This window comes from Arvicola amphibius, chromosome 12 (genome assembly GCF_903992535.2).
Source record: "Arvicola amphibius chromosome 12, mArvAmp1.2, whole genome shotgun sequence".
NCBI lineage: Eukaryota > Metazoa > Chordata > Mammalia > Rodentia > Cricetidae > Arvicola > Arvicola amphibius.
Genome location: NC_052058.2, coordinates 61,652,242 through 61,673,044, shown reverse-complemented (window position 1 = coordinate 61,673,044; position 20,803 = coordinate 61,652,242). Strand labels below are relative to the sequence as shown.

The 20,803-nt window shown below is 43.7% G+C and overlaps 1 protein-coding gene across 1 annotated transcript in view; it reads left to right on the top strand.

Annotated features, from left to right (window-relative positions):
- Positions 1 to 3,486: 3,486 nt before the first annotated feature.
- Positions 3,487 to 20,803, top strand: part of Tnr (tenascin R) — a 79,145-nt gene continuing 61,828 nt past the window's right edge. Inside the window, exons 1-5 of the mRNA XM_038349719.1 lie at positions 3,487 to 3,985; positions 6,821 to 7,297; positions 13,226 to 13,489; positions 16,179 to 16,294; positions 18,515 to 18,665. Coding sequence (XP_038205647.1) covers positions 3,487 to 3,985; positions 6,821 to 7,297; positions 13,226 to 13,489; positions 16,179 to 16,294; positions 18,515 to 18,665 — 1,507 coding nt within the window. The remainder of the gene's footprint in view (positions 3,986 to 6,820; positions 7,298 to 13,225; positions 13,490 to 16,178; positions 16,295 to 18,514; positions 18,666 to 20,803) is intronic.

Here is a 20,803-nt window from a genome sequence, read left to right as displayed (position 1 = left end):
AGCCAAGTCCAGCCTCAGATGTGAGGGGCATGGCAAGAGCTTACAGCTATGGTCGATTTAGTTTAGACATGTCAGTCCATCTAGTCTCAAGGTGGATGTACCTTATCTAGATGTGGCCATGAGTTGTCATCTCCCATAATATTTCCAGAACTTCATTATTGTTGTTCAAGGATAAACTATAAGCTGGGATTTCCTGATGCCAACTAGTAAGACATTTTGCATGCCTCTGCAAATTCAGGGTAGTCTTTAAATAGAAGACGAACCAAATGGCCTGAAAACAGTATTTATTTACTTCAATCAAAGCTAGGTACTTAATAAGTATTCTATAGATAATGGCAGAATCATGACTCTAACCCTATAACGTTGGCACCATTACTTATCCCCACTTCACAGACAGCAAAGCTGACAGAGGTTAAGTGGTCTTCCCATAGATAAACACTTATGGGGATGAGGTTTGATCCCAGACAGCCTGGCAGTCTCAGCAACTCTAGTCTGTCCTACTTCCTCTCAATATTAGAAAAAGGGACAGAAAGTAATATAATATATGCTATAAGAGCTGAGCAATAAGATATGATTCCATGCTAGTCACTAATACCAGTTATTCCTAATTCAATGAAGTCTTAGACATTGTCCAGAGTTGAAATTGAAGAGAGCAGTAAGTAACTTAGGGTTAATGGAGAGAGATTAAATAAATTGGAGAATGATTCAACCTTTTGCCCACTGAGCATTTACTCATTAAATCATTGATTTATTCATTCTTTCATGCATCTGCCCACCCATTCATTCAACCAAATACTGAGCGCTTTCATGTGCTAAACACACAGCCATATGTGGCAGATAATACATGGTCTGCCTCAAAACAACTTAGCAAGCCAGGTGGGGAAATCAGGTGTAGGGAATCCGTGGTCTAGCGTGGCCAGCACTATAAGGGTGCTCACTGAAGAGTGTGGAGACAGGCAATTCAGCCTGTATTTGGGGAATGTATGAGGGGACAGGAAGGATGTGTGAGAGAAAAATGTTCATGGAGGGGAAAAAAAGCCACACCCAAGCAAATTTTCTAACTTTAGTATTCCTGAGAAAGTTCTAGAATGTACAGTTTCCATCAATAACAAGAAAAAAAGAACATTTTCTTTAAAAACAAAAGATAAAAACAGAGTCTTGTGTATCCCAGGTTAAACTTGCTATGTGGGAGAGTCTGGCTCTGAACCCCTAATCTTCTTCCTCCTCTACTTCTTATATACTAGCATTGAAAACGTGTGCTGCCAACCCCAGGTTTGAAAAAGGCATTGAAGCATAGTTGTTAAGAATACAGGTTTGGGATCAGCCTGGCAAGCTTTCCTATTTCAAGCAGAAACTGTTCTGGTAAGATGAGTACCATCTCAAGATTCTCCTAGGGGTCAGATAAGATCGTGCATGAGAGCTCAGCACCATCTGTGCCCTGTGCACAGTCAGTGACTATCAACTGACATTTGTCACCCTCCTCTCAGGCTCACAATTTTAGCTACTTGGTTCCTTAGTCCTTAATATTCTTAGTAGCTCTGACTTTATTTAAGAACCCAAGTGTCTAAGTCCCCTTTTTGCTTTTACACAGGGAATAGAAAGGAAATATAATTTTTGTAAAACTGATTTTTATTACTGTGAATTTATTATACTGCATGGTTCTTGGTGACTAGGTAACCAACGGAGTAGCTAATTCATTATTTTAGCTATTTAAACAGGACCTCAGAAGAAAGGCACCCTGTGGTCACAGAGCACGGGGACTATATTAATGAGAAGATTAAAACAAAGCTTGGCTCACATCATCCCAGATAAATCACAAATGTACCCAAGGATAATTAACAATCACAAACTGCCTGGAACTACATTATTTGGCTGGTTGGTTATTGTAAAGTCAACCTTTATTGAATAGGTGAGCTTAAAGGAGCTGATGAATAGTTATTTGACATGCCCAGTGAGGGCCCCTCATAATAAATATCTGAGACGACATTGGAGCGCCCCTAAGTTTCTGTGGTCTGCTTCATCCTAATTTTCCTTTAGAAGTGAAGAGCAGCTTTGAGCTCACCTCCGTGGAAGAGGCTGTTCACAGAGCCGCCACTCCTGCCATGTGTTCTAGAAGTCCCTTGTGCACTGTGGAGACAGACCATTGGACCCTGTGCCTAAATGTCGACATGGGGCTGACATTTCAGTGCTTAACAAAAGACAAAAACAAAAACCCTCAGGGAAGAAGGACTTTTTGTTTTGTGATTTCAAAGGTTCCAGTCCATTGTGGCAGAAGTGACAGGGCAAAGTTGCTCACCTCATGGTGGCTGGGAAGCAGGGAGAAGACAGAAATGACTCGGGATAAGATATACCCCTGTGTTAGTCACTGTTCTATTTCTGTGAAAAAACACAATGACTAAGGAAACCCTTACACAAGAAAGCATTTAGTTGGGGGCTTGCTCACAGTTCCAGAGGTTTAGTTTATTATCATTGTGGTGGGGAATATGGTGGCCTGTAGCTGAGAGCTACATCCTAATCCACAGGCAGAGACAGAGAGAGACTCTGGGCCTGGAGTGGGCTTTCAAAACCTCAAAGCCCAACTCTATACTTCCTCCCTCTTAAGTATTAGATCCCTGGTTGCTAGATTCTTCTGCTGCTGAAGCAATAAGCAAATCAAATATAATTAATAAATTCAGATTTAATATACAAGGCAAGCAAAGCAGAGCACTCCCAGGTGGCCCTCCGGAAGGCAGGCGTTAGAACACAAGAGCACATGTGGCCAACTTATAGGCCAGGTCTTAAATAGCTGGTAGGCGTGGTCCTGGGCATCTCCAGGAGGGAAGGGGCTACAGATGGTGGGCTTTCTCAGGGGTGGAGTCTGGAATGAGGCAACTCCAGGGGAGGGGCTATAGTTTGGCACCCTGCCAAACACCTCCAACAAGGCCACACCTCCTAATCCTTCTAATCTTTTCAAATAGCCCCACTCCCTGGTGATTAAGCATTCAAATATGTGAGCCTATGGAGACTGTTATTTAAATCACCACAACCCTTCAAAAGTATACCTCTAGCAGCCTGCTCCTTCTAACATGCATTGCTGTGAATATACAAATCCATCAATGGATTAATCTATTGATGAAATCAAAACCCTTATGATCCAAACACTACTGACATACCCTTCATCTGTCAACAAGCTTTGAGAGGGGGCCATTTGGTATGAAAGCCATAACAATACCCTTACGTAGAGTTCCTATCCATTATCAAGAATCCAGTCTTCGAGAGAACCAAAGCACAGCTTTCTGACTTAGAGCCACTATTTCTTCCCAGTTTTCCCCACAGCCCCAGAGAACTTTTATCTACATATGTTCTGGCTTTACAGAGTGAGAGCCGTGGTGCCCAGGTACAGGTTTCAGAGGCCAGCTGAGTTTGCTCCTTGCTTCCTCTTGCAGATTCCTATTACTCCATGCCGGCTACTACGGGGAGCTCTTGAACCAAGCCCTGGCTGAGAGGATGGGGATCGACGGGGAAACGGTGGTCTTGAAGAACATGCTCATTGGTGTAAACCTGATCCTCCTGGGATCCATGCTCAAACCTTCTGAGTGTCGGCTGGAGGTGACCACAGAAAGGGGCCAGAGACAAACTGTGGGGGAGGAAGGAGGGGCTTCCAGCTATAACACATCCAGCAAGGAACAGCCTATGGTCTTCAACCATGTGTATAACATCAATGTCCCGCTGGAGAGCCTCTGCTCCTCAGGGCTGGAGGCCTCGGCTGAACAGGAAGTGAGCGCTGAAGACGATACTCTGGCAGAATACATAGGTCAAACCTCAGATCACGAAAGCCAGGTCACCTTTACCCATAAGATCAACCTCCCCAAAAAAGCCTGCCCGTGCGCCAGTTCTACCCAGGTACTGCAGGAGCTCCTAAGCCGGATCGAGATGCTGGAGAGGGAGGTGTCATTGCTGCGAGACCAGTGCAGCACCAACTGCTGTCAGGAAAGTGCGGCCACAGGTAGAGTTTGAAGCACTTGCAGCCTGGTCCCTGGTGGGGAAGGAGAGAGCTGAGCGGAGAGGGAGGTGGGATGAGAGGAAGCAAAACCCAGCATCTCTTCACAGGGTCAAAGAGAAAAAAGTGTCCGATATATAGCTCTCGGTTAATGTGTCATCTGTAAGATCTAAATGCAGCCATTCCCTGGGGATTCGGTTCACAGATTCTCAACACTGCTTACCTAGTTTGAAATATATTAACCTGATTTTGGAGGGATGAGTCAGGTAATGGTACATCGGCTCGGCACAGCAACTTTGATAGCAGGCAGGGAATTTGATGTCTGCCTTCATTCATCTTTGCTTTTCACAGGCTGTTGAGTTGATATCCGTTCAAGTTAACCTGACTGACTAGGGCATGCGGTGCTCTGCCCGTTCACTCGCAGCCTTGCTCCCCTCTGAGCAAATGGAAGTCATTAAGGTCTCAGGTGACCTGTTCCCCTCTCCTCCTCCATCAAGATGGGAGTTTTATCCTAACCTACTCCATAAATATAGGCATGTGCATTCACACACACACAACACACACACACACACACACACACACACACACACACACACACACCACCTTTCTCTGTTCTCCTAAAGGCTGAACGTTCAGTGGATTTGCTTCTGTCTTTGTTCATCTGCTCCTTACTGTAAGATGTGATCAAGACTTCAAAGTCAAACTTTGACTTCAGATCTTCTCTGCCACCCATGGCTTGGGATCTAATCAAGTCACACAGCCCATGCCTTTCCTTCCTCATCTACACACTGTGACAGACTAGAGCAATAAGGAGCTATCAACTATTAACTCACTTAGTTGGATGAGAGCCTGACTCCTAGTAAGCGTCTCATGAGTAAGGGCGACCATTAGCTGCCCCCAGTCAGTCTTGTGGCCAACTTTCTCCATCCAAAGGATCCCTCAGACTCATGTAGTTGTGGCCCTGGGTGACACTGAACAATCATCATAGTATCGTGGGTGCAAGTGTTCACCTCTGTACGATCCGATAGTTCAAGATGGAAAGTGGAAGGTAATTTTATCAAACCCTGGGCCCATAGCTTCAGAGATGAGACCCATTCTCCCAGAGTCATAGTAAGATAAGGGCCAATCTGACCAATGAAGCATTTTGTAGAATTTTCTCAGCTTATAGACAAGCAATGTGATGACTGGACAAGGAAATCAAGATGTCCATGTTCCTGTTCTTTAGTGAGTCCTGATAGGTTGGTCCATCTTTTTGGTGGAGTTTAAAGAAAAAGCCATAGGTTTTCATGGGTATGGTCTCTCCTGCTTGCAGAATCCACCAGCTTGCCACTCAGATCATTGGCTGATTAGGAAAATCTATTAGGGTAAGCTATGTTAAGCAATGTCAGTCTAGTATATTTTTCAGGCAATATGGACCACATGACACAGAACTTACTAGATTGAACTTAGACTTCATTATTTAGCCATGAAACTTTATGCAAAAAGGCTGCAGCAATATATATGCATGCAATCCTGAAGGCATCCTAGCAGACAGTAACTGAAAGCATGCTTCAGGAAGTCTTTGAAGAAGCCATGGGGTTGATAAGTGTGCAGTAGCCAGTGGAGGAAGGGAGAAGATGGGACAGGTCTGTAACACCTGTAGCTTACATCTGCACAGTTGGTCCAGTGCTGGCCTACATCCCCTCCAATCCCTCTCATTCCTGTACTGGACACCTGGACATCTTTGTCAGAGGGATGATCTTAGCCTATCAGAACACTCAACATGCTCAAAGACATAGAAGGCCCTAGAACTTGCATGTGCTCAGAGTAGGACCTCAGCCCATGAGCAAGTATGGCTCACACTGGTTCTAGAATACCGCAGAAATCTGAATCACTCTTCCTGGGACTTTGCATAGTCATGTTCTGGTTCAGTCACATGTAGAAGGAATGGCAGAGGGCCACTTCCTGCCACCCAGCTAGCTTTACCCAAAATAATTACATGGAAACTGTATTCATTTAAACAGTGCCTGGCCCATTAGTTTTAGCCTCTTATTGGCTAATTCTCACATCTTGCTTAACCCATTTCTCTTAATGTGTATAGCACTATGAGGTGGTAGCTTACCAGGAGAGATCTTAACCTGCGTCCGTCTCAGAGAGGAGAGGCATGGCGACTGCCTGAGGCGTCTGCCTGACTCTGCTTTCTTTCTCCCACAATTTTGTTCTGTCTACTCCGCCTACCTAATTTTCTGTCCTATTAAAGGGCCAAGGCAGTTTCTTTATTAACCAATGAAAGTAACACATAGATGACCCTCCTTCATCAGCCACACTCTTTCCTCATCCCCTCATCCAACCGGCATGGCAAGTTTCTTCTGGGAACACTTTTTTTATTGCTGTTGTTGCTTTTGTTTTTCAAGACAGAGTTTCTCTGTAGCTTTGGAGCCTGTCCTGGAAACTAGCTCTTGTAGACCAGGATGACCTCAAACTCACAGAAATCCACCTGTCTCTGACTCCTGAGTGCTGAGATTAAAGTCGTGTGCTACCACTGCCTAGCGTGGGAACACTTTTTAACAAGTGTTCTCATCAGCTTCCAGGAAACCTAAGCTAAGATGCTCTGCAGGTGATCTGAAAGAGGACAATGGCCCAAGTCTTACCCATTTTCACCGTCAGTGCAGTGTTAGGCATAGACAATTGCACTAGGTGAAAACATTTATTACGTTGAATTTGTACCAAACTATGTTGTAGTTAACTCTCAGCAGCACCAATGTGATCAAGGGATGAGGATAGGTCTCTGCTCAACCCTCCCCAGTATGATTTTTATGAGAGGTCACTGCTGCCCTTTGACCTTCTCCTTGGCCATTCTAGGACAACTGGACTATGTCCCTCACTGCAGCGGCCATGGCAACTTTAGCTTTGAGTCCTGTGGCTGCATCTGCAATGAAGGCTGGTTTGGCAAGAACTGCTCAGAGCCCTACTGCCCACTGGGCTGCTCCAGTCGGGGGGTGTGTGTCGATGGCCAGTGCATTTGCGACAGTGAATACAGTGGCGATGACTGCTCTGAGCTGCGGTGCCCAACGGACTGCAGCTCCCGGGGGCTCTGCGTGGATGGAGAATGTGTCTGTGAAGAGCCCTATACAGGCGAGGACTGCAGGGAGCTGCGGTGCCCCGAGGACTGTTCAGGGAAGGGGCAGTGTGCCAACGGTACGTGCCTGTGCCAAGAGGGCTATGCTGGGGAAGACTGCAGCCAGCGCCGGTGTCTGAACGCCTGCAGTGGGCGAGGACACTGCCAGGAGGGACTCTGCGTCTGTGAGGAGGGCTACCAGGGCCCCGATTGCTCAACAGGTAGGAAGGGGAACACTCTGGGGCTAGTGCCAGTTGGTTGGGGAGGACGAGCAAAGGGGAAAGGATAAAATAATTCCCAGTTTGGTTGTGCTCATTTGCTTTCTGTGGCAAGTGTTTTTGAGTCCATAACAGTTGGTGAGGTCACATCCTGATGAGATCTAGATTTCTACTCCGGAGACTAGGGCAAAGACAACAATAGAGATGACAAAGCCTTACTGTCCCTAAGGTAGGGGTGGTTGGCTTATTAGCTCCTTCTCTGTTGCCAAATAACATAAAACAATGTGGGTACATTATAACAAGGTTTATTTGGGATATCAGTTCTAGAAGTTTGAGATTAAGCAGCTATATCTAATGATAGCCTTCTTGCTGGTGGAGTAGCAAAATAGTACAAGAAGTCACGTGATAAGAAACAAGGAGGAGCATGCATGTATATCCTCCCATCTCTCTTCCTTATTAAGTAGCTAGGATTTCACCACAGGGGTTCATTCTGATGACTCAGTTAGTCTGATTTACGTACCAATGACCCTATCTTTATACACCATTGTTGGATTAAGTTTGCACCCTTTTGAATAACTCAGAATGGGGATCAAACTGCAGCTCCTGAAGTCTCGGGGGCCATACACAAACATTATTCAAATCACAGCAAGCAGCAAAAGGTCAGGGGACCATGCTGACCAGGGGTGGTCTTTAGCTTATGGGAGTCCACGAATTGCACCTGCTTAAAAGCATCTCCCTGCCCATTACTGTATCTCAGCATCTTACATCACTGCTTGAGGAAGGACGGCTCTGGTTCTTTATTTATCTGGTTAGCTTATAGATTGCAGGATGAGGTTTTATTTATGCAATTACCAAGGAGCTGACATTTTAACAATTAATATAGAATATTAAGCAGATATGACTCATTCTGTTCCAGATGACTATAGCACAGACAGGAACCAACTCCATATGCAGCCTACATTATAGAAAACGATCGGTCGCTCATGCCCTGCCACGGTATTCTAAAACCTAAATCCAGCAGTGAGGGCTGGTGGTGATTTTACGTTTTTTTTTTTCCCCAGATCATATTATTTTCATTGTTTCTCTATTGTTCATCCTCCTCTGATTAAATCAGAAACTACTGCTGATACATCTGTGCTCTTACAAGTATAAGTTAAGTAATTGATCCTTTCCATTGTGAGCTCAGAATTCCTCCTGGGGATTTTTTTAAATAAAAATAAACAACATTTTTAAGCTTTCTAATTGAGCAATTCTAGTAATTTCTAAAGAACAAATCCTGGGAAGCCAGCTTCCACAGCTTTCTGTCATTCAGCATCTGCATATGTGGCTTCAATGTGAACCCTTCTAAAGGATTAATGGCAATGAAGTAGGGACAATGACTCACTGCATAGAAAGATTTTTTTCCTATCCTACATTTCTTCTATATTCAATTATTTCATCTGGCCCTTCAATTCTGTTTACTGAATTGAAATTTTTTTCTAAAAGTATAGTCATTATACCAATTATTTCAAAGCGAAACTGAAGCAGACATTAACCCTCAGTGTGTTTGAATCGGAAGCACTGGGACAATCGCTGCAAACCTCAAGCAGAACCTTGTTCCCAACAAGAGCATGAGGTTCCTGGAGGCCCTATCCAGTGGCAGCCAAGGGTCAGCTTGAGTCATTGCTGTTTTAATGCTATCCTACAGCACACATGCTTCTTAATGCAATCAATGTTTGTGAATTCACATATACATATGAACTAGACATGCTTTTCCACAGGGTCAGGCCTATTTACAAAATAAAGCAAGCAACAACAAAACTTCAATCCTATCCAGTGTTCCAGCTGAACTGGAGATCCGATGCCTTGATCACATCAGGCAAGATTCACCAGCTGGTAATACAGCTGTAACTGGGTCAAGCCCAAGCCTAGCGTGTGTGCTGCTTCTGACATGTCGACTCGGCACTGCTTGAGGAAGACGGCTGCAAACCCAGATAAATTTTCTTTACTAGTTCAAAGTCCATGAGCAAGGACAGTTGCATAATCTCCTGTTTCTATAGCAACCCTGGAGCCACCTCTCATTGCAGGAGGTGCTCCTCTTAGTGCCTGCCTTTAAAACAAAATGCCACAGGTCTCTTCCAGAAAGGGATGTGTGTCATTATCTAAAGTGCTGTTTTACTAGCTCTTTGTAAAGAGGATGCAGGAGAGGGGCCTATTTACCCACTGTTTGACATTTCTGGCCAGGTGCAGGCAAGACAGCTCCAAGGAGTGCAGAGAGAGAGGACAGAGAAGGGTCAGAAAGGGGGAAACATGGACAGCCACAAAGTAGATTTTCTTGCAGGTCACCGTTTTTTCTTTCGCAGGACATGGAGACTAGCTGCCCACCATACGGATTTCATTATGAGGCCCCCTAGAGCCCAGCATCAGGACAGTTGTCTAGGGACAGCAAGGCCATTACAGTTGACTCCTGGCCTTGACCTTTGCTTATGGTATGTCTTTCTGCCTCGTGCTCTGCCGGTGTAAAGAGAAGACAGCAAAACCTTCTGAGTCTGGGCGCTTAAAAGAGGCCTTAGAAAAATGCTGCTTTAGGCTTCTCCTTCTACAGATTTGAAAAGCAGCAGTCAGAGACCAGTTTCTCCAGAGCCAACAGCTCATTAAGAATGGAGTAAGAATGGGAATTCTGGCCACCCACCAACTTCTAGCATTCTCTAAACCTCTTTGAGATGCTAGGCCAAACGGTTAATAAAAATAAAATCTTTCACATCAAATACACAAGGAGCCGTCTTTCTGCATAAATGCTGAGAGCAGCAACTGTGTTTTGTTTTGTTTTGAATAGAAGCACCTGGAATCATTTGTGCGTATCCATCCTGCGATGGTGTTAGGGCAGGAGCTGGAGAATGAGTTGTTGGAGGCTCCCTAAGACTGAGCAGGACCAGGTTCCCTGGAATTCAGTGAGGTGTGTGCAGATCCATCAACATTGTTCAGCTCTGTCGAGAGAGGCTGCCCCGCCTCTGGCTCCAGGAACCACTTGCTCTATGAAGCAAAACGCAGACTGGAACTGCCTCCCTGCGTGCTCACTAAGTGCCAACGTGAAATGGCAGGGCTGCTTTGGAATTAAACAGTCCTGGATCCTCCAGCCAGCCCTTTCCTTTTTAGCCCCTTGCTTTTCCGCAGCTCAAAATGCAAGTGGCAAAGAGAATAGGACTGCAAACGCTTCCCACCCACCACGCACTCACTGCTTGCATCTCTTTTGTAGGTTGCTTTATAGTTCAGTATTGTTTTATTTGATGGCGATTGCCGGCACCTTCATGGGCCTCACACTCATCAGAGCACTTCTACCACAGGTGTCAGCAGGTGCCATTCTCTCAGGCAGATGTGAAGGGAGTATTAGCAAGTCTAAGATGGCAAGTTGAAAAGTTATCTGCATCTTATCTGCTTTAAGATTCTAAATCCTGAGCTTAGATCGCCCACTACTGTCACCTTTAGCTCCATTTTTCTGGAAGAAGGAATACCCTGACTTGTCCTACAGGCCCCAAGAGTTGAGCACTACTTGAAATTTGGAGAGACCATTTCTGCCAGAAGGGAGGAGTCTTGTCAATAAGTCTCAGAGTAAATATAAAGGTGTTGATTCGCAAGAAGGGGCACAAGGAAAACTCAGTAGAACACAAGTGTAGGTCATCTCATGGAGCTTCTACACAGTCCCTGAGGGGCTGTGCATAAATGAAAGAAGGTAGCAGGTACAATGCATAGCACATGCCACGAAAGAGCTGAGTTTGAGTCCTGACTCAGCGCCCTGGACTTGGCCACCTCCCTCCACTCAGCCCTCCTTTGTGGCATTCAGATTACTCCACCTTACTGAACTACCTTGCAGGGCTGCTGCAGAAGGATTTTTAATTAGTAAAATGGTGTGTCTGACATATTTTATCATTGAGATGTTTTATAGCTTAATCTAGGATTATGTGTTAGTTGACAGTTTCTTGAGCCATTGTCCCTAAGGTTCAAATCCTTGCTCCTGTCTTTGCTTGCTGTGTACCTCAGTTTCCTTACACATGAATTAGGAGTAATAATAAAAGCTATCCTGCTGTGCTGGTGGGAGGATGAAATGGAATAACCCAGGGTAAGGTGTTAGCATTTTGTCTGGGACATAACAAATCTTCACCAAAAATGCCATAACAAATAGGGGCAGGTTTTCTACTAGTGTACTTCAGTGTTTATAATGTCAGAGCCATAAAAAGGACATTTAAGGGTTTAATTAAATTTTATTTATACTTACTTTAGTTTTTTCGGAGTAAATTTTAAGATATGCGTGGTAATAATGGTCCAGAGCTATAAACCAAGCCATCAGGGAGATGGGGTGAGGCAGGAAGATTGTCTGTTTTAGTATAGCCTAGGCTACTTTGTGGGAACAAATAAATTGACTAAATAAGAAGAAAGTGCAGACATCCTGCCTGATAATGTCCTCCCTCTTTGGTCAGAAGAAACTGTATTTTCTCAGCTGTTTTGTGCAGAGATTGGTTGGGGGCAGAAGCAAAGTAAATAGCCGGTATTACAGACCTATGATGTTATTCATTCCCATGAACTGTGGACCAGATAAGGGTTCCTCAGTTCTCTTAGCCAAGAATTTGAGGTTTGTGGTGTGAGTCCAAGGTGGCAGGCACTCTCCTCTCATGCTCCCATGTTCCTGTGAAAAGCACCTGGCCTGGCCCTGCTTGTTTGTAGAGGGTGAGGTTACCCAGCAGAAAAATCCAAAACCAATGGCAACTCTGAGAGCAGTGGGAACCTCCACTACATACAAACATGAAAGTTAATTAGAATCACTTAAATCTTGGCTGTTCTCTGCTGTAATCTTTGAGCAGGTCCAATTATAGACACTAGTGTTAGCCTTCTAATTAGTCTTAAAGGTTCAGTGATTTGATGCCCACCCTACGGTGAAGCCTCGCTTCCCAAGAGAGCTATACAAGAAAGGCTATCTCAATATGGTTTAACCTTTGGCAGCTCTGCATAGCATTTGCGAAGCTGGACAAGTGAGAAAAGCAAAGCTCTCAAGAATGCTCCCTGATCATCATCTCCAAGGTCAAGGCTAATGAAAATTAGTTTGAAACAAGTTACGTTTGCTTCAGAGCTTAAATGTTGTCCGTTTTAAAGAAGGGAAAGGGTGCTATAATAAAGAATTTCTGGGCATCTTCATTAGGCTGTGAGATACAGGACATGTTGTTTTGGCTTCTTATAATTTGTAGAAAAAAACAGGAATTAGTCTTTATTTCCACTTGCTAAATCAGACCCTAGCTGTCAGGACAGTCTGACGGCAGTAATTTATTAAACTACCAAACTGTTTAGCTGGTCACAGTGTGCTGTAAAAAATCTAACAACTGGCTCTCTGAAGGAAAACAGACTAGTAAGCTCTCACTTGTAGCTTTTGTAAATTTCCACAGGGGAAACACCTCCTTGGCCAGTTTCAAGAGCTCATGTGACATCATTAAACATGGAGCTGGGAACAGATAGGCAGCAGGACACAGCGATGTAATATTCCTACCAGAGATGCAACACACAAAAGTCACCTTACAGGCATAGTTAACTGTAAAATGCAGGGAAACGACTTTAAAGTGACAGGTCTTAAATAATGATCTTTTAGATGCAATTTGCTTAATTACTGTTTCATAGCATTTCATCTTTAACAATGACAATACCCGTGAACAGTCAGGCAGAATTCCTGACAGTTTGGCAGTCAGCCTTCGCAAGGCAGTAAGGGACCAGCTCCAGCCCCACAGTCATTGATGGCCTTGTGGAGTGTGGCGTCTTTCAGTAGAGAACCGAGCCATGGAGCCATGAGCCATGGAGCCATGGAGCACTCCAGACTGTAATTAGGGGGTGAGATATGAGCAAGAAAGTTGAGTCTAGACTGGGACAGGCAATCCTCTGAGCTCATGCTGTCTATGTATTGCCTCCTGGTAGTTGCCCCTCCAGAGGACTTGCGAGTGGCTGGTATCAGCGACAGGTCCATTGAGCTGGAATGGGACGGGCCGATGGCAGTGACGGAATATGTGATCTCTTACCAGCCGATGGCCCTGGGGGGCCTCCAGCTCCAGCAGCGGGTGCCTGGAGATTGGAGTGGTGTCACCATCACGGAGCTGGAGCCAGGTCTCACCTACAACATCAGCGTCTACGCTGTCATTAGCAACATCCTCAGCCCTCCCATCACTGCCAAGGTGGCCACTCGTACGTACCATTTCCCCGTCCTGCTTCATTTTTGTTTTCTCCTACATGAGATCATGGGCATTCATGATTGTAGTGTCTTTTCTTAGTTCGTTAGGGATGCCTGCAGTAGTTTGCTCTTGAGGGAAAGGACTTTAGAAGTGACCCATTTTAAAAAACAAAAGGCCCACCGTTAAACAGGCACTTCTGATTATGAGAGCTTCCAAATTCAGGCAAAATCCATGAATTCTGGAACAAACAATACTTTGTTGAGTGCTGGATTCTGATAGAAGTCAAGCGAGGTGTGAGATTTATATAGATTTTGAATCTAGTTAGGGATTCAAAACTAGCAGCTATGAAGTATAACAACAAGGGCTAATGTTACAGGTGGTAAGTAAGAACTAAACAGAGTGAGAAAAAATACGATGATAACATTAGTTTAAGTCACAGCTGACAATGTCTATTTCTATAAGTGGCATAATTTCTTTACGACTTCTTATTTTAGCAAAACATCTTGATAGTCACTTTAGTAATAGAAGTTGAGGTTCTAGAAGATAATTCGGAAAACTGTAATGGAGACTGATAGTAAAGACACAGACAGAAATCAAGCTGAGCCGTGTCCGTGATGCATAATCTCTGGAAGGTCTTTGTTATTTCTTTAGAACAAGGAAGACCTCCTCTAGATCCGTATCTATGTTCTGTATAGGCATAGTTCATCATAGAAAAAGATGAGAGATAGCTTACCAAGTGTTAACACTGAATCTGCCCAAAAATAGAACGAGAAACTGTTTCCTTTCCCTTATACTTCTCAATTCTTAAATAATTACAAAGTGTCTGTATTACTTTCAACTTTCCAAAACTAAGATGAGCAATCTCCTGAAAGGAATTTCCAGGAGTTGGGCAGCAGCCTGCATTCGTGCTGCCCCAACTCCAGTGCAGAATCTGGACGAACAGATGCCTGGACACCTCATAGAGACATCAATGAAAAGGGGCTGTGCCTTACTCGATTCTACACAGAGAACATCTGAAGCATGAGGGCTGAAAGAAGAGACTGGAACAAGACCGTGGCCATGGAAACAGGGACCCTTAGAATTCAGAAAGCCCTTGGGGTCTGTCAAGAGAATTTATGACCAAATAGGGAATAAAAGATTTGAGCCCATTTTTATGTGGGTCTCAAATAACAAATGGCATTTGGATAACAAATGCCAGAAAATTTCAGAAAAAGGAAATGTCAAGATAAAAGCATTGGTCTTGAGGACCTCAAAGAGGTCAAAGACTGAAATTGGAAAGATGCAAAGATAGGGGCAAAGGCTTAAGAAAGTCACATTGCCCTATTTGTAGGTGACTAAAGTCTTATGATACTATTGGGCTCCTCCATAAATGTTGAGTGTGTTAATCTGCCTATAATTACCTCTGTTTATTTTGACCCTTAAAAAAATCTGGTGTCTGAGAACTAGTTTTAAATATCTTTAGTGACTGTGTAAAGGCTGCTTTTCCCACTGTACTGGGGGATGAGTCAACCCCTGGAGTGCCTGGCGGATCCAGAAGCTGCTCCTTTCTGATCCACACCCATGTCCTGATATGATTCCACCTCTAGTGGCATTTACTGTGCCAGTTCAGGCATCCCCTCAGGCTCACTCCTAGGTGAATTATACGTATAGTTCATCATAGAAAAGGATAAGAGATAGCTTACCAAGTGTTACCTCTGGTAAACTCACCTGTCATTCCTTCACGTGACTTCAGAACTGGCCCTGCTTTTCCACCAAGGAGCAAAAGAAGCTTCTTCACAGGAAAAAATAAAATAAAATGAAACAAAACAAAAATCTGTCCTTTTCCAGTGGGAATAGCCTGAGAAGCAACACGAACATGGGAGCAGGCTTCCTAGAGAACTGGGAAAAGTCACACTGCTGTATTTCAGGGCTGGTGACTGGAACTCCATCAGGACAAACATATTTCCACCTCACCAAACCTGTGTATATGTATGTGTGTGTATGTGTGTGTGTATGTGTGTGTGTCTGTGCGTGTTGGGGGTGGGGAATGGAGAGAAAAAGAGAGTAAGCAAAACCAGATAAGTGAGGCAAAGGTGAACAAGAGAAGAGAGAACAGGAGGGAATTTAGGGACAAGGAAATGGGAGCAACACTGTTTATGCCTGTGCTTTCTTCGTAAATAGAAAGTGGCAAATTCTGACCATCCGAGCTGTAGTGATTTGAGTCTCCATACTTTCAATGCACATCAGATACTCATGGAAAGCATTCAGTTTTATTCTGAAGCTGGCCAGTCTCCCCTGTGCCTCCCTTTCCTGCATGGTTTCTATATGAGTCCTCTGAGAAAGGATTTTTATTCGATGCCAGGATCTACCACATGAGTAAGGAAAAGAAAACACAATGCCAGGATCTACCACATGAGTAAGGAAAAGAAAACACAATTTAAAATTTTTTAACGTTAACATTTTCTATTATGTAATAGAAAGCACACAACTAATAATTACACGTATTAAGTTTGCTCATGTATTCACACACACCAAGCACCAGGGCCACATGACAGTGTGCTGACCCTGCCACTGAGACTCTGTCTACAGCAGGATTGGGATTTCCCACCACACCTCTCCTCACCCAGGATACCAAGGGAGGTCACAAGACAAAGCACCAGGAAGCGATCACTGCCCCTGCCAGAGATGGCCATGACATTGCCACCCACATTGCTGTGTTCCAGATGTCTCCACTCCTCAAGGGCTACAGTTCAAGACGATCACAGAGACCACCGTGGAGGTGCAGTGGGAGCCCTTCTCATTCCCCTTCGATGGGTGGGAGATCAGCTTCATTCCAAAGGTAACACAACTCTGAGCTCACTAAAACAACCCTGATTCAGTATATCCCTATCCTCAACTTAGATTTGGGGGCAGCAGGAGAGTACTAACTGACATAACTTCCAAAGCCACTGAAGATACAGGGAGAAATGCTGTGTCTGGCCTACAGGGCATTGCCCTCACAAAGGCTAAAGGACTACCTAACAAATGCAATCTGAGCTCAGCTCCAGGCCTTGGATGATGGGACATGTGGGAAGTAATGCCAGGATCCAGCTGTCTGCTGAGGGAGTGCCAGTGTTTGGAGAGCCTGAAAACCAAGCCTTCAAAGAGTCGAGTCCTCCACTTTGCGCAAAAGAACAGACAGATGGAGCCAGTCACACAGGCAGCCTACAGATAAATACAGAAAAAGTTAAAAAGTTAGCTTGTGGCCTTCAACCTCTGAAAGTTAGAGATATAAAACGTGTCTTGGTTTTCCTGAATTAGTCAAAATGAATTTATAATATCCATTCAGTAAGTTTTTCCTTAGACAAATTCATTATTATAACTTGGGAGTTAGAAGTATCCTGAGAGTCCTAGTCTTTAGAGCAGCGTTTGATCTAGTGAGTCCGGGGACTGTCTGCAAGCCGCCAGTGCTGTTCCGCTTTCCAGTCTTTGCTGGCTCTGCTCATACTCTCCCTGAGCGTCGTTCATGGATACGGAGTGCAGCACACTCCTTTCCTCTGTCTGCATCCTTCACCATCAAAAACCATTTTTTGAGTCATTCATCAGACCTAATGACAACTGACACATTTTTGGCTAACAAGACTGTGGTTTTACTCTTCTTTAACTCCAGGATTCCTGGAGCCTTGACTGTTGTAGCTACAAAAGACCTGCAAGCAAATGGAATGTGAGCCTTCATTTTACATCTAGTTTTGCTTAGTCAAAGGACACCAGAACTCAGAGATCTTAAGTGACATCACCTGCCAGGTTTAAGACAAAAACCTGAATCTTAGGCTCTACTCCAGTGCTCTCACATCCCTATGTGGATTTAGCCACAGCAAGCTAAATACACCTAAACAGATGTTCTACACAAATCTGTTAGGATATGTCTTGCCTGATTTAAATGGCCAAGAAAGAATTGCAGGCAACTGGGTTTATAACAAGGCAGGGAGAATCATGTCATCCTGCTGTTCAGGCAGGAAAAAAAAATAACTGTGATGTTCTGCTCTGCACACAATCTATAAAACTTTGAATGAGAGATGAGCTAGTCAGGGCAAGCCAAGATCAAATACATGGCTGCATGGACTATATGCCGTAATATATAGGTTGAAGCCAGGGGAAGAGAACATTCATCATATTGATTTATAAGAGCTTGGCTATAAGTTATATATGGAACACCCAGGTGACATAAATAGAGAACAAGGAACACATAAGAATGGCAGGGTTACAAAAAGGACCTCTGCCTCTATTTCCAAAGCACACATTAGAAAATAAAGTAGATGGATAAATGATAGATAGAAGGATGGAGATCGGTAGGTAGGTAGGTAGGTAGGTAGGTAGGTAGATAGATAGATAGATAGATAGATAGATAGATAGATAGATAGATAGACAGACAGACAGACATATATACATACACACGTACATGATTGGTAGATTAAAATTGAAAATCCTGGACCTAACATCATGAAATTGCTTTTTCACATTTCCTTTCCCACATGTGTTTCCTTTCTCTTTCCTTCCTATTTCTGCATGGTGTGAGGAAGGGAATACATGATGGTGACAGACTGGCAACCAAGGCGGCACCATGAAAAAGAAAACAGAGTGAGACAGTCCTTCTGGGTTATAAAAATATCTGATCATGTCTTGGACAGTAATATTACATACTCGGGCAAGTGCATTATTATAAACAGCTAAGGGCATATTCTTTACAATAGGAGCCAAAAATCTTTTGGACATTGACCATGACCATCAATCATTCAGTCTTTGACAAGAGTCAATCTGAATCACTGCATGACTAGGTTTGGGGGTGTGGGCAAGCTCCGAAAAGTCAGGACAGGCCAAAGAAATATCTGTGAAAACTGGTTCTTTTGAGTCAGTTAGGTATGTTCCTGGTCCCAAGCAGTCGGCTGCTAGTGTGTAGGGAACAGATGTAGTCTGCTTTTTAATTTCAAAGCGCACAATCAGCATCCTGCTCCTTTATCATTTTCTCCTCATATGTATTTCCCAGTGACCCCTCTGATCACTCTTTTGCCCTACTCTCCAGAACAATGAAGGAGGGGTGATTGCTCAGCTCCCCAGCGACGTTACCTCCTTCAACCAGACAGGGCTGAAGCCCGGAGAGGAGTACATTGTGAATGTTGTGGCTCTGAAGGAACAAGCCCGGAGCCTCCCTACCTCCGCCAGCGTCTCTACTGGTAAGTGCCTCCAGCTCTTTCCATGGCTGCCCAAAGAACTGCAAGGGATGGACAGGTAAGAAAGATGCTAGGATTCATGGCAGAGCAAAATGATGTAGGAACTTCAAAAGGGACATACTCTGCCAGTCACTTAGCAGATCGTATCCCTTAGTGTTCATCTTTGCAAGCACAGAAACCTGGGAAACTGTTCCACTGAGGAAATTCTCTATTAGTAGTTCCAGTATGTTTTACTAATCTCACTCATTAAGAAGCCTCATTCATCAGCCTCCTATTGTCATAAACTTGGAAACCAGCAAGAGCCAAGTCATTCTCACCTACTTAAGACTTGAAGAAATTCAACTAAACCTTTCTAAACCTCCATCTGTTTTATAACACCTTCTCTATTGAGTTGAGGATTAGATTAAATATAGTACACAACATAATTAGCACTATACTGATCAGTGCTTAATACTTGGTATACGTACATGCACACAACACATGCTAGAAGTACAGGGCAGACTACTTGAAACCAGTTGGCAGAGTTGCCAGTGATCAAAACGATGTCTCAAGTTATTATTTTGTGCCCACAGTTTATCTCACTCAGAATCATTATATTTTCAAGATCAGTTCATTAATCATGTTATATTTTGCCTTATTGTACTCTTAGCTGGCAAAGGATGTTCAATCTGATTGCTGTAATTTAGCCACTGTGATATGCATGTGCGTGACTCCTCAGAGTTGCTCAAAATTGATAAGTAGTGTCTGGTATCATTTGGGGGCTCTCATTCATCGATGGGGAAGAAGCCCAGATGTAGAGTTTAAGCAACTTTCCCTGTTAGCAACAAAAACTGAGCTAGGTGAATACTAATACAGTTTTCTTTTTCATAAACAGAAATCAACATTATAGAAAGCCAGTTGTAAGTCCAAAACAAAAGGTTGACTTGAGTAGAAAAGGGAACTACAGCACTATGCAATAAAGCAATGTTTGTGTATTAATGGTTCAAACTTAGATATTCATATCCAAAGTAATAGCATCAGGTTCTGAGACTTAAGCTCAGTCTAGAAAAATTCGAGCAAACCCCCCTCTTTTCTTGGTATTAGCTTGTGTTGCATTGGTGCACCAAGGTTCCAGAGCCATGTCTCAATGTCAGGATGGGGGTGGGGGAGATCCACACTTCTAATTACTTCTCTCCTGTTACTGCCAGCTTGGGAAGTCCTGCTTTATCCTGTTTTGTATTGTGTACATCCATTTAAGATTTAAGCAACAACAACCCCCCTCCAAAAAAACCCCAACAGAATTTCATTATGGGGAGGAGACTCATTAAAACACTGTTATAATCCAGTGAACTTCAGAAGAAACTCAATGCACACAAAGCCTTGGAGCTCTGGAGGACTCTCCAGAAGACAAAAGGCACAAATTTGTTCCCCAAGGTTATGCTGGACTCTGAAGACTGGGCTTCTGTTAACGGACATTGGTTATTCCCTTCTGATATGGAGTATCTCCAGAACATTCCTATGACTGATAAAAAGGCTGGCAAGATGGTTCCGAAGAGGAGAGAGATCATTCCAGTTGAGTAACTCACTTCCAGAATATTGAGGGCACTTAAAGAAGCAATCCAACCCTGCCTTGGTCTTATAGCCAAACCAATTTTTGAAATAAAATTTGAAGTACTTTTTGAAGATCCCTTAAAATTCAAATGAAAAGTTCTGAATTTAGAAAACCATGGGAAAGCTAGGCAGCTTTCAATTAAGAAAAGTCCTGCTCAAAAGAGTTGTGTCACGGACAAAGTTATTTTTAAAAAAAAAAAAATTAAAAAAGAAAAACAAGAAAAAAACACATGCATATATGCATTCCATTTTTTGAAAGGACTTGTATTCATTTAGAAATTAGTGCTACAATTGAAAGCAAGCTGCTAGAGCCTTGATTGGAACAGGACATTATGACCAATTGACCAGCGAAGGGCAGAATCCAAGGTGCAGCAGGAAAGACGGCTGACTCCCATCCCTGTCTGCCGCTCTTAGGAAACAATCATTTGATTCTTTCCTTCTGCTAAGCTCTGACCTACACCGACGCCCTCCTGTGAAGCTCTGAGTCCTCATCTGCACTGAGACTGGCTTTTTCAGGGCAGGCCATTTTATGAATGCAAATACAAGACCTC